General features: G+C 46.8%; 1 protein-coding gene across 1 annotated transcript in view; it reads right to left on the reverse strand.

The window, feature by feature from the left end:
* The window catches only part of LOC127584373 (electrogenic sodium bicarbonate cotransporter 1-like), a 182,221-nt gene that overhangs the window by 68,944 nt on the left and 99,230 nt on the right, over positions 1 to 14,047 (reverse strand). Inside the window, exon 14 of the mRNA XM_052041132.1 lies at positions 10,274 to 10,527. Within this exon, the coding sequence (XP_051897092.1) occupies positions 10,274 to 10,527 (254 nt within the window). The remainder of the gene's footprint in view (positions 1 to 10,273; positions 10,528 to 14,047) is intronic.

The raw sequence follows: 14,047 nt of genomic DNA on the forward strand, positions 1-14,047 counted from the left end.
CAGACACCATAATGCTTTGCTCTACTGAGACATGGCTGGGGTGGTGCACATATCTGGCTTTTATTTAAGCCTTCCCAAGCACACCAGATTTCTGCAGAGGAGTGCACTGTTTGCTTTTATGAATTGTTCTGTGGGGCTGGTGTGTTTTGGGGGTGGGGGGAGTCACTCGCCGCCCTTTCACCCTGCCTGAATTCGACTACTTTTCAATTCCCCTGAAATTTCCTGGTGAACTGGCTTCCACCCCTCCCCTTCCACCATGTCCCAGATCGTGAGCTCTCTGGAAAACTTCCTCCTGCCTCCTTGTCGTCAGGCAACATGGGGGGGCGGGGGTGGTGGTGGTGGGGAGGGAGAGCAGTAGGTAGTGCCGCTGTTTCACATCTCCAGCGACCCCAGTTCAATCCTGACCACCCCCCCCCCACCCCCCCCAGGTGCTGACTGTGTGTAGTTTGCATGTTCTCCCACTGACCACATGGGTTTCCCACATCCCAAAGACCTGCTGGTAGGTGAACTGGCTGCTGTCCGTTATCCCTAAGCTAAGTGGCAAGATAATCTAAAGGGGATGATGGTCATGTGAAGAAGTTGCAGGCTGAAGTAGTGGTTGGGTAGGTACAGAAGGGGAAGGGACTACTGAGAGCTAGCATGACATGATGGGCCAAATGGCCTCCATCTCCACTGCCTGCTCGTCAGAATGTTTCTATCCAACCCTTCCCATTCTGACCAACACTATTAAATCTCCCTTTAACCTGCTCTACTCCAGAGAGAGAGCAGCTTTAACCTCTCCAGCCTCCCACATCTGCTCCAGCGAATCTCCTTGACCACCTCCGTAATCTGGTATATGATTGTTCGGAGATCCTGATATTCCGGCATCTGGCTCACTCATTGGTCTGGAGTACGAGCCAGGGGTCCAGAGTGCAAGTGGTGTGGGCGGCTGGACCTGGAGGGTACAAAGTGTGTCTGGGGCCATGATCCGGAGTGTGGGATGAGGGAGTGGATGGGGCCAGGGTGGGAGTGTTTGTACATTTCCTAATCGCACTGGGCTCACTGGAAAATTCATTCTACCACAGCGTAACATGTACCAAAAGTGAAATAAAAGTGTGTTTGGGTATTAATAGGGAGTAACATCCAATAGTCCAGAAAATCTGCCAGTCTGACAAAATCCCAAGGGGACTGGATTTATCAGAGTTTTACTGCACATCTGCCCAAAAGAGTCGTCCCAGAAATGGATATGAGACTCCTGCTGAGCCCAAGCAAGCATTTTGCAAAGATTTAGCTGCCTCTATAATCATTGACGTTCATGCTATTTCTAAATTTGCAATGAAAACATCTGGGAAAATAAAGAATTAATGCAAATAATTCAGGTCCTAACCACAATATCTGCATTTTAAGTCAGCTAACTGAGTTTTGAGAGTGGGAACACTGCCAATAATTCACAACAAATGAGATATTGGTGCATAAACCACAAGCTACACAATACAAACCACACACTCACCTGTCAAGTTTATCTCTACATTATGAATGTCCAGAAATGGCAAGATCAGCCTGGTAGGGACTCATTGATGAGGAACTCAGAGCTGATACGGGTTGGAAAGACTTGTTAATGGCACAATTTTGGGAATGAGACATGAATGGACACCTCGGTGTCTGCGTACACTGAAGTGGCTGACCAAGTTGTCAACTGCTTGAGAAGAACACTTAGGTGTGTTAATCAAAGTTTAGAACATGCAAGCAAAGAGATGTTAGGAGGATGTTTCACTATCTGGGGTGTCCACAACCTCCAGAGCCTCCAGGATAACGGATCTGCCATTCAGGATTGAGACGAGGAGAAATTTCTTCATCAGAATCTGGAATTCTCTACCCTGGAGAGTGGTGGACGCTCATTCAAAAATAGTGATAAGATTTCTTTATTAGTCACATGCACATCGAAACACACAGTGAAATGCATCTTTTGCGTATAGTGTTCTGGGGGCAGCCCGCAAGTGTCGCCATGCTTCTGGCACCAACATAGCATTCCAATGTGGGACGAAACTGGAGCACCCAGAGGAAACCCACGCAGATACGGGGACAGCGGCCGGACTCGAACCTGGGTCGCTGGCGCTGTAATAGCGTTACACTAACCGCTACACTACCATGCCTGCCGTGATTGATTGATCTTTGGATATTAAGGGAAGCAAAAGGTACAGGGTAAGTGCTGAAAGGTCAGCCATGAACTTATTGAAGAGCAGAGCAGACAGAAGGGGCTGAAATAGCCTATCCTGCTGCTACTTCTTTACTAGCTTAAATCAAGGAGATCACTCTGGACCTAACTCAGTGGTCATCAGGACAATACCAGGGCACCAGAAAAGATGTAACGGCCTTAGGTTACATACACAAGAATTTTCCCAGAAGTTTAGACTGTGCTCCTCAGAACAGAGATGAACAGAAGCCCTTCAAGGTAATGAGGCTTTGCCAGAGTTGACCGGTGTCACAGCCAGAGGGCAGAGATACAAATCACTGGTAAAATCCAATCTGCAAGATCTTTCACACCAGGGGAGTGGACTGTTCTCCCGGGAACAATGATGTGGGCTGATTCCAAAACTAGTTTCTGAAAGGGATTAGATGGTGCCCAAAAATGATCAAAGCAAAGGGGACAGATGGGTGGCTGTCTTCGAAAGTGAGTGTCAGCACAAGTCACATGAGTGGTCGTCTTCCGAAAATTTCCAATCTGACATTTGGACCCTTAAAGTGAAGGGGGCTGGAAAGATGAGGGGGGTGGGGAAATGAGGGGGGTGGGGAAATGAGGGGGGTGGGGAAATGAGGGGGGTGGGAGTCAATGCAAAAGGGGAGGAAGGAAGACTGAAGCAGGAGAGATTGAGGGAGCGGTGGGGGGAAGAGAGAGAGAGAGAAAGAGAGAGAGCGAGGTGGGAGAGAGAGAGGGGGGGTGAGAGAGAGAAAGAGAGAGAGAGAGAGAAAAATCAGGATAATCTGCTTTCCTTCATCTCATCAACACCATGTCGAGTGACTAACTCCCTGGGACCCAACCTCCTGGGAATGACTGATGGAGCAATTTTGTTTTAGTTCCATTGAAATTTATGTCAGTACTTCAATTTATCTGCACACGCCTAGCCACAATGTTGAGATAAGGTTCTGTCCTGAGGTTCTGTGCTTGGGAAACAATTAACCCCTTCCAGAACGCACACAGCCATGGAAACATACTGAGGTGAATTTAAGAATGGAATTTCCAGTCTGCCAACTTTGATCACTGTGTTCAGAGGTTCTGGATATTTCCATTTCTCTATGATAAAACAAGGAACTGTTGATTGTTAAAACCCAACCTCAGTTAGGAGCAGGAGATTACTTAAGAAAATACTCTCTGTTATGTTACACATTTTTACGGCAACTTTTCAGAAGGTATAAGGAGCAGACTCAGCTTGCCTTGGGCCAGTACAATGTGTAACCTCATCGGTCCTCGACTAATCTCATCTATGAGCAACAATAAGAGCAAAAGAAACAGGAACAGGCCATTCAGCCCTTTGAACCTCCTCTGCTATCCAACAGGATCATGGATCATCTGACATTCCTTACGTCCGCTGCTCAACCCATTGAGTTCCTCCAGCAGATTGTTTGTTATTCCAAGTCCACATCCCTGTTCTTTCCCCATACCCTCAATTTCCTTGCTGATTAGAAATCTCAGCTTAAAACATACCTAAGGACTCTGCCCTACAGCTCTTTGTGACAGGGAATTCCAAAGAACTTTCTGAGGGAAGAAATTCTTCCTGATATTCAGTCTTACGTCAGTCCCCCTTCAATCTGAGACCACACCTCTGGTTCTGGACTCTCCCAGCAGAGGAACCATCCTTTTAGTATTCATCCAATCCCCGAACTTTCTGTTTCAATATGATTAACCTCTCATTCTTCTAAATTGTAAAGAAACGAGTCCCACCTGTTTAACCTTTATATGTAGCTCAAAACCCATCCAATCTGGGATCATCCTCTGAAATGACTCCAATCAAATCTCTCCTTAAACAGAGGGACCAAATTGTTCACAGTGCTGCAGATGTGGTCTCAGTGGTGTCATGCACTGTTGAATTAAGACATCCCTGCCTTGATACTACACACTCTTGAAGTAAGGGCTAACAATAGGGTGACACAGTGAGCATGTAGAACCAATGTCTCACAGCTTCAGAGACCCCAGTTCAATCCTGATCTCAGGCAGTGTCTGTGTGGAGTTTGCACGTTCTTCCTCTGACTTCATGGGTTTCCTCCAGATGCTCCAGTTTCCTCTCACATCGCAGATTGGTAGGTTAACTGACCACTGTAAGTTGCCCCTTGTGTGTAGGTGAGGGTAGAATTTGGGGGGTGTTGGTGGCAACGTGTGAAGACTATCCAAGCTTTTCCTGCCATCACCAATATCAATTTGTGAAACCACCTCTGGAGTTGTTACTTCCTATTCTGAATAATTTTGGTTGAAGGACTCAAAATCAAGATCATATTTAGAAGCCATACAGAACATCACCAAGAGCCTATCCTGGTCCAACCACGTAGATGCCACTGCCAAGAAAGCTCACCAGCGCCTCTACTTCCTCAGGGGACTAAAGAAATTTGGCATGTCCCCGTCAACCCTCATCTATTTGAAGTTACAAAGCCTGAAAGCACGTACCACCAGGCTCAAGGACAGCTTCTATCGCGCTGCTATAAGACTATTGAATGGTCCCTTAGTATGGTAAAATGGACTCTTGACCTCCCAATCTACCTCGTTATGGCCTTGCACCTTATTGTCTGCCTGCACTGCACTTTCTCTGTAACTTTATTCTGCATTATTGTTTTACCTTGTACTACCTTAATGCACTGTGTAATGAACTGATCTGTATGAACAGTATGCAAGACAAGTTTTTCACTGTACCTCAGTACATGTGACAATAATGAACCAATTCCAGTACCAAATGCATTGTGCTGAAGAGCTCCAAATTTCTACAATCCTTGTTGGTAGAAAATTAAATTATGGAAGTAAGATAGAAGAGCACAGTCATCACGGGCACAACCCTCCCACCGTCAAGGACGTCTTCAAGAGGCGGTGCCTCAAGAAGGCGGCATCCATCACTAAGGACCCTCACCATCCGGGACATGCCCTCTTCTCGTTACTACCATCAGGGAGGAGGTACAGGAGCCTGAAGACCCACACTCAACAATTCAGGAACAGCTTCTTCCCCTCCGCCATCAGATTCCTGAACAGTCCATGAACCCATGAACACTACCTCGTTATTCCTTTTATTTTGCACTATTTATTTATTTTTGTGATTTATGATAAATTTATGTCCTGCACTGTACTGCTGCTGCAAAACAACAAATTTCACGTCATAAGTCAGTGATAATAAACCTGATTCTGATCTCCGAGTGAGACTGACTCCCTCCCTCTGCTGATGGACAGCGAAGATGGCTGGTTGGCAGAGGCTGCAATCAGAAAACATTTTTCCCAAAGTTATAAAAAGAAAATTCTGGAAACACTTGGCAGATCAGGCAACATCTGTGGAGGAAAAAACAGAGTTAATTTCTCAGATCAAAGGCTCTTCATCAGAAGTCCATTCTGGTGAAGGATCTTCAGTTTGAAACATTGCTTCTCTCTCCACAGACGCTGCCTGACCTGCCGTGTGTTTCCAGCATTCCCTGTTTTTATCTCGGACTTCCAGCATCTGCAGTGTGTTTGCCTTCTGCCTGTTTGGTCTCCAGTTCACCCTGAGGTGGGCGGACAGCTGATTGTTTGAGGATCTGGCCCGGGGTTGGGGTTGAATGTCCTGGAGTGGATTTGTCGGCTGCTGTGGGACTGCAGGCATCTTCTGTTGGATGGGAACAGCAAATGTCCGCATGCCTTCTCTACCCCCCACCCCACCCCCCGAGCCGCAACAATCGGGGGCTGGGTGGAGCCGAGCAGAGCTGGGTGCGCTGAGCAGACTCAGTGAGGCCGGCTGGCGGCTGCCCCTCCCGTGCCTGCTCACTCTCCTGTCACTGCTTTTGCTGTGACCCTCTCCCACACACCGTTTGTGTTCATTTCCAACTTATGGGCAGTTCGGGTTATGGATAGTTCTCAGGAATGGAACCCTGAGGACTGCCTCTGTGCATTTTTACGGGGTTGGAAAGAGATCAATGATTTCCTCTGGTGGAGTCCTGAGCAAGTGGGGTGGAACAACCTCAGGGTGACGTCCGGAAGTTCTTCCTCCCACCGAGTGCAGTGGCACCTCTCCCCCAGAGAGCTGCTGAGACCACAGGGCAGATCTGAGACCGGTGGATCTTACTGGAGTAAGGATAGAACCAAACATGCAGCAAGTGAACGCAGCAAAGCTCTGGGCCGAATGGCCTCCCTGTGATCCTGGCAATGGGCAGTCCAATCTTGGCAACCTTTTCATTCTGGCATTTGCTGTGGAACAATGAGTACTAAGGCACAATGCGGTCAGTCAGGCTGGGAAAGGGTCAGAGGAAGCAATGGATGAGCAGGGTGATTAATCTCCCATGAAGTTCTGCAAGAAAAACACGCCCTAGAAAGTCCAAGTTTTGCCAGAGTGCATGGAGCCAGAATGAATCACCTTCCGCTAGAAATGACTTGTTTCCGTGCATTCTGGAGCCGTGAATTGCAGATCGATATCAGTCTGAGACTGGCAGGTTCTGTACTGCTTCTCTCACACACACACAGAGCTGGGCAGTCAGTGACCCACCTCACTCTCTGTAACCCTGAGCCCAGTCCCTTATTCCAAGGCTGATGACTTATTCACAGCCTGGGCCAGGGGAAGATGGAAACTCGGAACTTTCTCAGCACAGAGTTCCTGTTAGCTCAAGGCATGGCGCGGCTGTGTTAGAGCTGCTACATCTCAGGACGCTGGGATCAGAGGGTGGGAGAGCGAGAGGCGTGGATTGGGTCATTCAGGAACCTGGATGGCTGGTGGTCCAGGATGGGAATCGGGAAAAGCAGCAGACGGGAGAAGATGGGAATGCTCTGATTCAGCAGGCTGTGGAATTCGGGAACGGCTGTTCAACAGGGACCTTCGAAAGGAAAACCAGAAACTCTGGGAGGAAAATGTGCAGGGATGCAGAGAAAGGGCAGGGGGTCGTACTGACTGAGCCCATCAAAGAGCTGGCACAGGCATAATGGGTTGAATGGCCTCTGCTAACAGCGTGATGGCCCATAAACTTAGATCCCCAGCCCAGTCTACTCAATCACCCCTCAGATATCAATACAGGCTGCACTGCAGCAGCTCACTGACTCCTCAGACAGCACCTTCCAAACCCAATACCTCTACCAGTTAGAAGGACAAGGGCAGCAAAAGCCCGGAGAACACCACCAAATGGAAGTTGCCTCCAAGTCACACACTATCCTGACTTGGAAACATATCCCGTCGCTGGGTCAGAATCCTGGAACTCCCTCCCTAACAGCATTAGTTTGCAACTGCTCTGCCCGAGACTGCAAGAAACTGCAGAGAGTTGTGGACACAGCTCAGCACATCACGGAAAACAGCCTCCCCTCCATGGACTCTGTCGACACTTCTCGCTGCCTCGGTAAAGCAGCCGACATAATCAAAGACCCCACCCACCCCGGACATTCTCTCTTCTCCCCTCTCCCATCAGGCAGAAGATACAAAAGCCTGAAAGCACGTACCACCAGGCTCAAGGACAGCTTCTATCCCACTGGTATAAGACTAGTGAACGGTCCTCTGGTACGATAAGATGGACTCTTGATCTCACAATCGACCTCATTATGACCTTGCACCTTATTGTCTGCCTGCACTGCACTTTCTCTGTAGCTGTAACACTTTATTCTGCATTCTGTTATTGTTTTCCCTTGTACGACTTCAATGCACTGATGTGATGAAATGATCTGCATGGATGGCATGCAAAACAAAGATTTTCACTGTACCTCAGTACATGTGACAATAATAAACCAATTTACCAATTCAGTAAAAATGTTAAAGGTAGTCTCAAACTAAAAGAAAAAGCATGTGATTGTACAGAGCTAGGTGGCAGGTCAGAAGATTAGACTGGATATCAAAAACAGGCAACAGGTGATTAAACCTTACTAAGAAAGGGTAAAAAATGTAATAGATAAAACTAACCAGAGATATAAAAGCACAAGCTAAGAGTTTCTATGGATACATTACAAGGAAATGAGTTAATGAGCAAGTATTGGTCCTGCAGAAAGTGTGGCTGTTGGAACTGAATACAAAAATAGGGAGATGATTCTTCAGTTATAGAGAGCGTTGGTAGGACCACATCTACAGTACCACATACAGTGTTGGTCTCCTTACTTAACGAAGGATGTTAATGCTTTGGAAGCAGTTCAGAGGAGGTTTACTGGACTAATACCTGAAATAGATAGGTTGTTCTATAAGGAAAAGTTGGACAGGCTCGACTAGATTTGATTGAAACGTAAGATTCTGAGGAATCCTTTGACAGGATGGATGTGGAGAGGATGTTTCCTCTTGTGGGAGAATCTAGAATAAGGGGTTACTTTAACAATCAAAGGTCACACATTTAAAACTGAAATTAGGTGAAATTCTTTCTCTCAGTCCTGAGTCTTTGGAAGTCTCTTCTATAAAGGCTGTGGAAGCAGGGTCTTTGAGTATTTTTAAGGTGGAGTTGAAGTCACAATCAGATCCATGCCCCACACCCCCATCAATGGCTGTCTTGCTGTGAGGCTGTCTCCCAAAGAAACACTTCATATAGCAATACATCGCGCTGCCCTGAAACATAAACATGGCTTCCTCCCAAAAGTGTGTTGTCTTGTTTAACATGGAGAGCTTTGAAGAGCAGAGAAGAGAGAAACCAGAGCAGGTCATTCGGCTCACTGAGTCTGCTCTGACATTCAGTGAAACCAAGGACAATCCCACAGCTCACCCACTCTCTTGCCCAGTCTCTTGATTCCATCAGTTTCCAGAGTTCTATTGATCTCAGTGATGTATTAGAATGTATTCAGCAGTTCCTGGGGTACGTAACACCACTATCCTTCCCTCATTAGACCTGTACTGAACTGGTCTGAAGCGATCTGATCTGCACGAGGCCGATTCACACAAACCAGAGCTGGCCTGAAGTGGGATTGTTTATCGTTTATAAAGTACTTATTGCTTAGTCCGGTCTCAGTTTATGGGTTAGGGCGGGGCATATGCCTTGACTCACAGAAACAGTCAAATGTACAGCAAGCGAGGTCAATTCACTCAGCCAGCTGCCTTTTTAAAGAGGAAACAAACTACAGGCTAATTTCTGAAGAGATGCAGTGAGTGAAGGATAGCCACAAACTAATTAACCAATCTCAGCCGTCTACAGCAGCGTGTCTACCAGGTTTAATTCACAGAGGAGTCACTGGTTATCTCCACGCTGGCCGAATCTGTCCTTACAGCTTGCAACCTTCAAGTAACAAGTTACCAGGAGCAAAGAAAACATCATGGCTGTGGTAAGTATCACCACTCACAACATCAGTCAATTAATCCTGGAGCTCCCTCCCTAACAACACTGTGGGAGCTCCTTCACCAGAAGGTCTGCAGTGGTTCGAGAAGGTGACTCCCCACCATCTTCCCAAGGGCAGATTGGGACAGGTAATAAATACTGGTCATTGTCATAGAGTCACACAGCACAGAAACAGGCCCTTTGGGCCAACTTGTCCATTCCGACCAAAATTCCCATCTAAGCTGGTCCAATTTGCCCGTGTTTGATCCATATCTCTCTAAACCTTTCCTATCCATGTACCTGTCCAAATGTCTTTGAAAAGTTGTTATTGCACCTACCTCATTGTACCTGCCTCAACCACTTGTTCTGGCAGCTCGTTCCATATACCCCCTACCCTCTGTGTGAAAACTTCAGGTTCCTATTAAATCTCTCCCCTCTCACTTCAACCTATGCTCTCTCATTCTTGATTCCCCAACCCTGCAAAAAAGACTGAGTGCATTCACCCTATCAATGCGGCCTCATGATTTCATACACGTCTATAAGATCATCCCTCAGTCTCCTACGCTCCAATGAATAAAGTCCTAGCCTGCCCAACCTCTCCTTGTAACCCTATCCCTCAAGTTCCCGCAAGATCCTCGTAGATCTTTTCTGCACTCTTTCCAGCTTAATGCCATCTTTCCCATAACAGGATGACCAAAACTGAAACACACTACTCCAAGTGCGGCCTCACCAACGTCTTGTACAACTCCCATTGTCTTCCTAGTGAGGCCCAGATCGTGAGAACCATTTCAATAAACCCTCAATGTGTTTAGCCAGGTCTTGGGTCACACAAAAACTGGGTAAAGCAACTCCTACCTTGGTCAGCGCAGGCACGTACAGCTGAACAGAGTGACGTAGTCCACCTTGAAGTCCGAGTTAATGGGGTAGTAGTGGGACAGTTTAATCATCTTCTTGAAGGCATCGTAGATGAAGATGAAGCTGATGAGTGATGAGAACCCTTCCTCGGTGAAACGGGTGAAGTACTGCACCAGGAAACTGGCATCAGTGGCAACGAGGATGAGAGTCAGGAAGGACGACCACAACCCAATCCAAAGACGGAACTCCAGGTAGTCAAAAGCGTTATCCCTGGAAGCAAATATTAAGGTTAGTGAATGCTGCACTCCCGCCTGGTCTTCAGTAACATTGCAGCTGAGACATCCACAGAGATAATGCCACTTAAATACAACAGCATTGTTCTGTCTTCAACAGACTGCTCCACTCTGAGAGGGTAAAGCTCATGCCAGTTTATGCTGAGGAATCTGGCAGGAAACAGTTAAACATTAAGATGCAAACTAAGCTGCTAGATATCCACAAAATGAATTTCTAAATAGAGACAAAGACTGCAAGAGCAAGGGAAGTCACAATGACCCTTTATAAAACACTGGTTCAGCCACAACTGGGGGCTTGTGTCCAGTTCTGAGCACTGCACTTGGGGAAAGATGTAAAGGTTTCGGAGAGAGTGCGGAAGATTTACTGGGATGATTCCAGGGATGGGGACAGTAGTTCTGTGGATGGACAGGAGAAGCTGGGGTTGTTCTCCTTGGAACAGAGGGGATCTGGTGGAGATATTTTAAATCATGGAGTTTATGGAGAGAGTGGACGGAGAGAGTGTTCCCATTGGAGGAGGGTCAGGAATCAAGACTCAGAGAATGAAGGTAATGGTGTTTTGTAAAATTGCAACCTAACATTACAGATTTTGCATTCTATGCTCCAACCTATGAAGACAAGTACGCCTTCTTCACCACCCTATCTACCCTTGTCACTTTCAAGGAACTATGGACTTGAACCCCAAGGTTTATCAACATTCCTTAGCACCCTATCATTTACTGCATACGTCCTACCCTTATTTGACTTCCCAAAAAGACATCACCTCTTACTTGTTGAGATTAAGTTCCATCCGCCAACACTCTGCCCAACTTTCCATCTGATCTATATCCTATTGTAGCCTTAGACAACCTTCCTCGCCGTCCACAACACCACCAACTCTCATGCCATCTACAGACTTACTAATCATTCCTCCTACACTCACATCCAAAACAGCAGGAGCTCATAGTGTAGAGTTGGGGAGTGAGTCTGCACTGCTGCTTCCATGTCCTAGTACATCCACTTTGCACTAAAATGAACTTTGTTCTAATTGTGTTCTTTCTTGTAAAAATTATGTACAATATATGTCTAATTTATGTTTTTCTTGTGAATGCTGCTTATCTGATGCTATGTGCCTGTGATGCTGCTGCAAGTAAGTTTTTCATTGCACCTGTGCACACATGGACGTGCAGATGACAATAAACTTGATTTTGACTGACCTCTCCTCCCAAGCTTCCCTGTCCACCCTCGGAACTATCCCTTGCACTGACTCCATCAAGTTCTTTACTGGCTAAATCCTACCTCATAAGGTAAAAAAAACACGTTTATCACAATTTGAAGGTTATCAGATTGTGTTCGATGTGCACATCGGATGCAGAAGTCAGCTCCCTTAACACACAGTCTACATCGTTTCCTGTCACCTGTAACAACTCGCATTAACACACCACCTTTCATGTAGTAAAACATGCCACAGCGCTTCACAGGAGCAGTTATCAAATGAAATGTAAGAAACAGTCACACAGAGGACATTAGGACAGGCTTTAAGGTACGTCTTTGGGGGGAAGGGTTAGGGAAGGGTCGGGGCAGCTGGGAACGGGACAATTAAAATCGAAGGTGTACAGGATTGTGGGAACACTGCTGGAAGGGGTGATGGAGACCGGGAGGAAGAAGGTCCTGGAGGGAACCGAACACAAGGATGAGAACTTTTAACTCAAAGCTTTGCTGGATCGGAAAGTGATGTAGGTGAATGCGAGCAGCCACTGACAGGGGAACACTCAGGGGACAGTACACGCCTGGTGACTGAACTGGAGACAAGAGGTCAAATCCCACACGGCAGCTGGGGAGTTTAAATTCAGAGAATTAAATAAATCTGTTCATGGTGATCACGAATGGAAAGGAAATCTAGTGTCGCCATCCAGACCGGCTATATATGACCATATAAGTTGGGCAATAAACAAGAAACCAATAAACTCAGGCAGTGGTGCCGGTGTCTCATTAATAAATTTGTCCCATATTCTCTGTTGTCCTCTCAACACTAAGCAAACATTCCAAAGTATGCCGTGGATAGTATAATTGTTCACTGCTCTGTTAAAGGGAGTCTGTGCAGCCTGAAAACACAGCACAATTATTTAATTGTGAGGGATTTCTTTAAAGTCAACAGAAGTACAGGAATCAGGGCTCAAACGTTCTGCATGTGGGAAGGGCTTCGCCTGTTATTGTTTCCTGCAATGATGTCCTTCATCACATTTGCTCAGAGATCCTATCTCGGTGCGGGAACGGAACGCCATCCTCACCAAACTGGAGATGACAAAGGCGGCATTTTCTCACGTCTGAGAGGGCCATTGTGTTGGTGGCGATGGTGAAGATTGTGCCGTGTCACGGGACTCTCAGTTAAAAGGCTCTCGACTCGCTCCCGTCCACAGCTCCCATGAACTAGCAGAGCTGCCAGGAACATGTTTTCAGAAGCAATCCTTTTGATTGTGCCTCCCACCAGAGCACTCTGGGCTAATAGGGTTCCAGGGAATGGTTCAACTGATCCTCAAATAGAAGGTGAGAACCAAGGCCAACGTAATCAAAGACCCCACCCACCCCGGACATTCCCTCTTCTCCCCCCTCCCATTGGGCAGAAGATACAAAAGCCTGAAAGCACGTACCACCAGGCTCAAGGACAGCTTCTATCCCACTGTTATAAGACTATTGAATGGTCCCCTAGTGCTAGTACAATAAGATGAACTCTTGACCTCACAATCTACCTCGCCATGGCCTTGCACCTTATTGTCTGCCTGCACTGCACTTTCTCTGTAACTGCAACACATTCTGCATTCTGCTATTACTTTTCCCTTGTACTACCTCAATGCACTGATGTGATGAAATGATCTGTATGGATGGCATGTAAAACAAAGTTTTTCACTGTACCTCAGTACATAATAAACCAATTTACCAATAGAAGAGTGTGGGTTCAAACCCCACACCAGATGTGTCAGTACATATATCTAGGCTGATGTTCCAGAGCAATGTTGGGGCAGTGCTGCTTTGTTGAAGGTATTCTGAAAGTAAGCTGCTCGGGGATCGGTGATATGGTAAAGGAATTTAAGTTACCTTCACCCCTGATGCTTTCTCTGGCGTACAAAAATGATTCTTGTGGCTTCACCTTGAAGAAGGGTAGTTATCCCAGGGCCCGGGTCAACACTGACCCCTCACTAACACTGACCCCTCACTAACACCAATCGCCATAGCTGTTTCTGGGAGCTTGCCACGCACAAACTAGCTGCTGAGTTTCCCACAACTTTCTAGTGCAAAGTGCTCCGGGACATCCTGAGTTAGCGAAAGTTGCTCAAGAAATGCAATGCTTCCTTTAAACTTTATCAAGGGTTCCTTTGGCTCTGAGTCACTGATCAGGGTGCTTTTGGCTCACACAGCTGACAACCTTTGCACAGTGTTCGCAGAGCACTGGGAACAGGGCTGGTCACTCACTGGAGGGAGCACCGCCAAGTGTCCAAAGCACGTGCCTGCTTCATGTAAC

This window comes from Pristis pectinata, chromosome 2, assembly GCF_009764475.1.
Source record: "Pristis pectinata isolate sPriPec2 chromosome 2, sPriPec2.1.pri, whole genome shotgun sequence".
Taxonomy (NCBI): Eukaryota; Metazoa; Chordata; class Chondrichthyes; order Rhinopristiformes; family Pristidae; genus Pristis; species Pristis pectinata.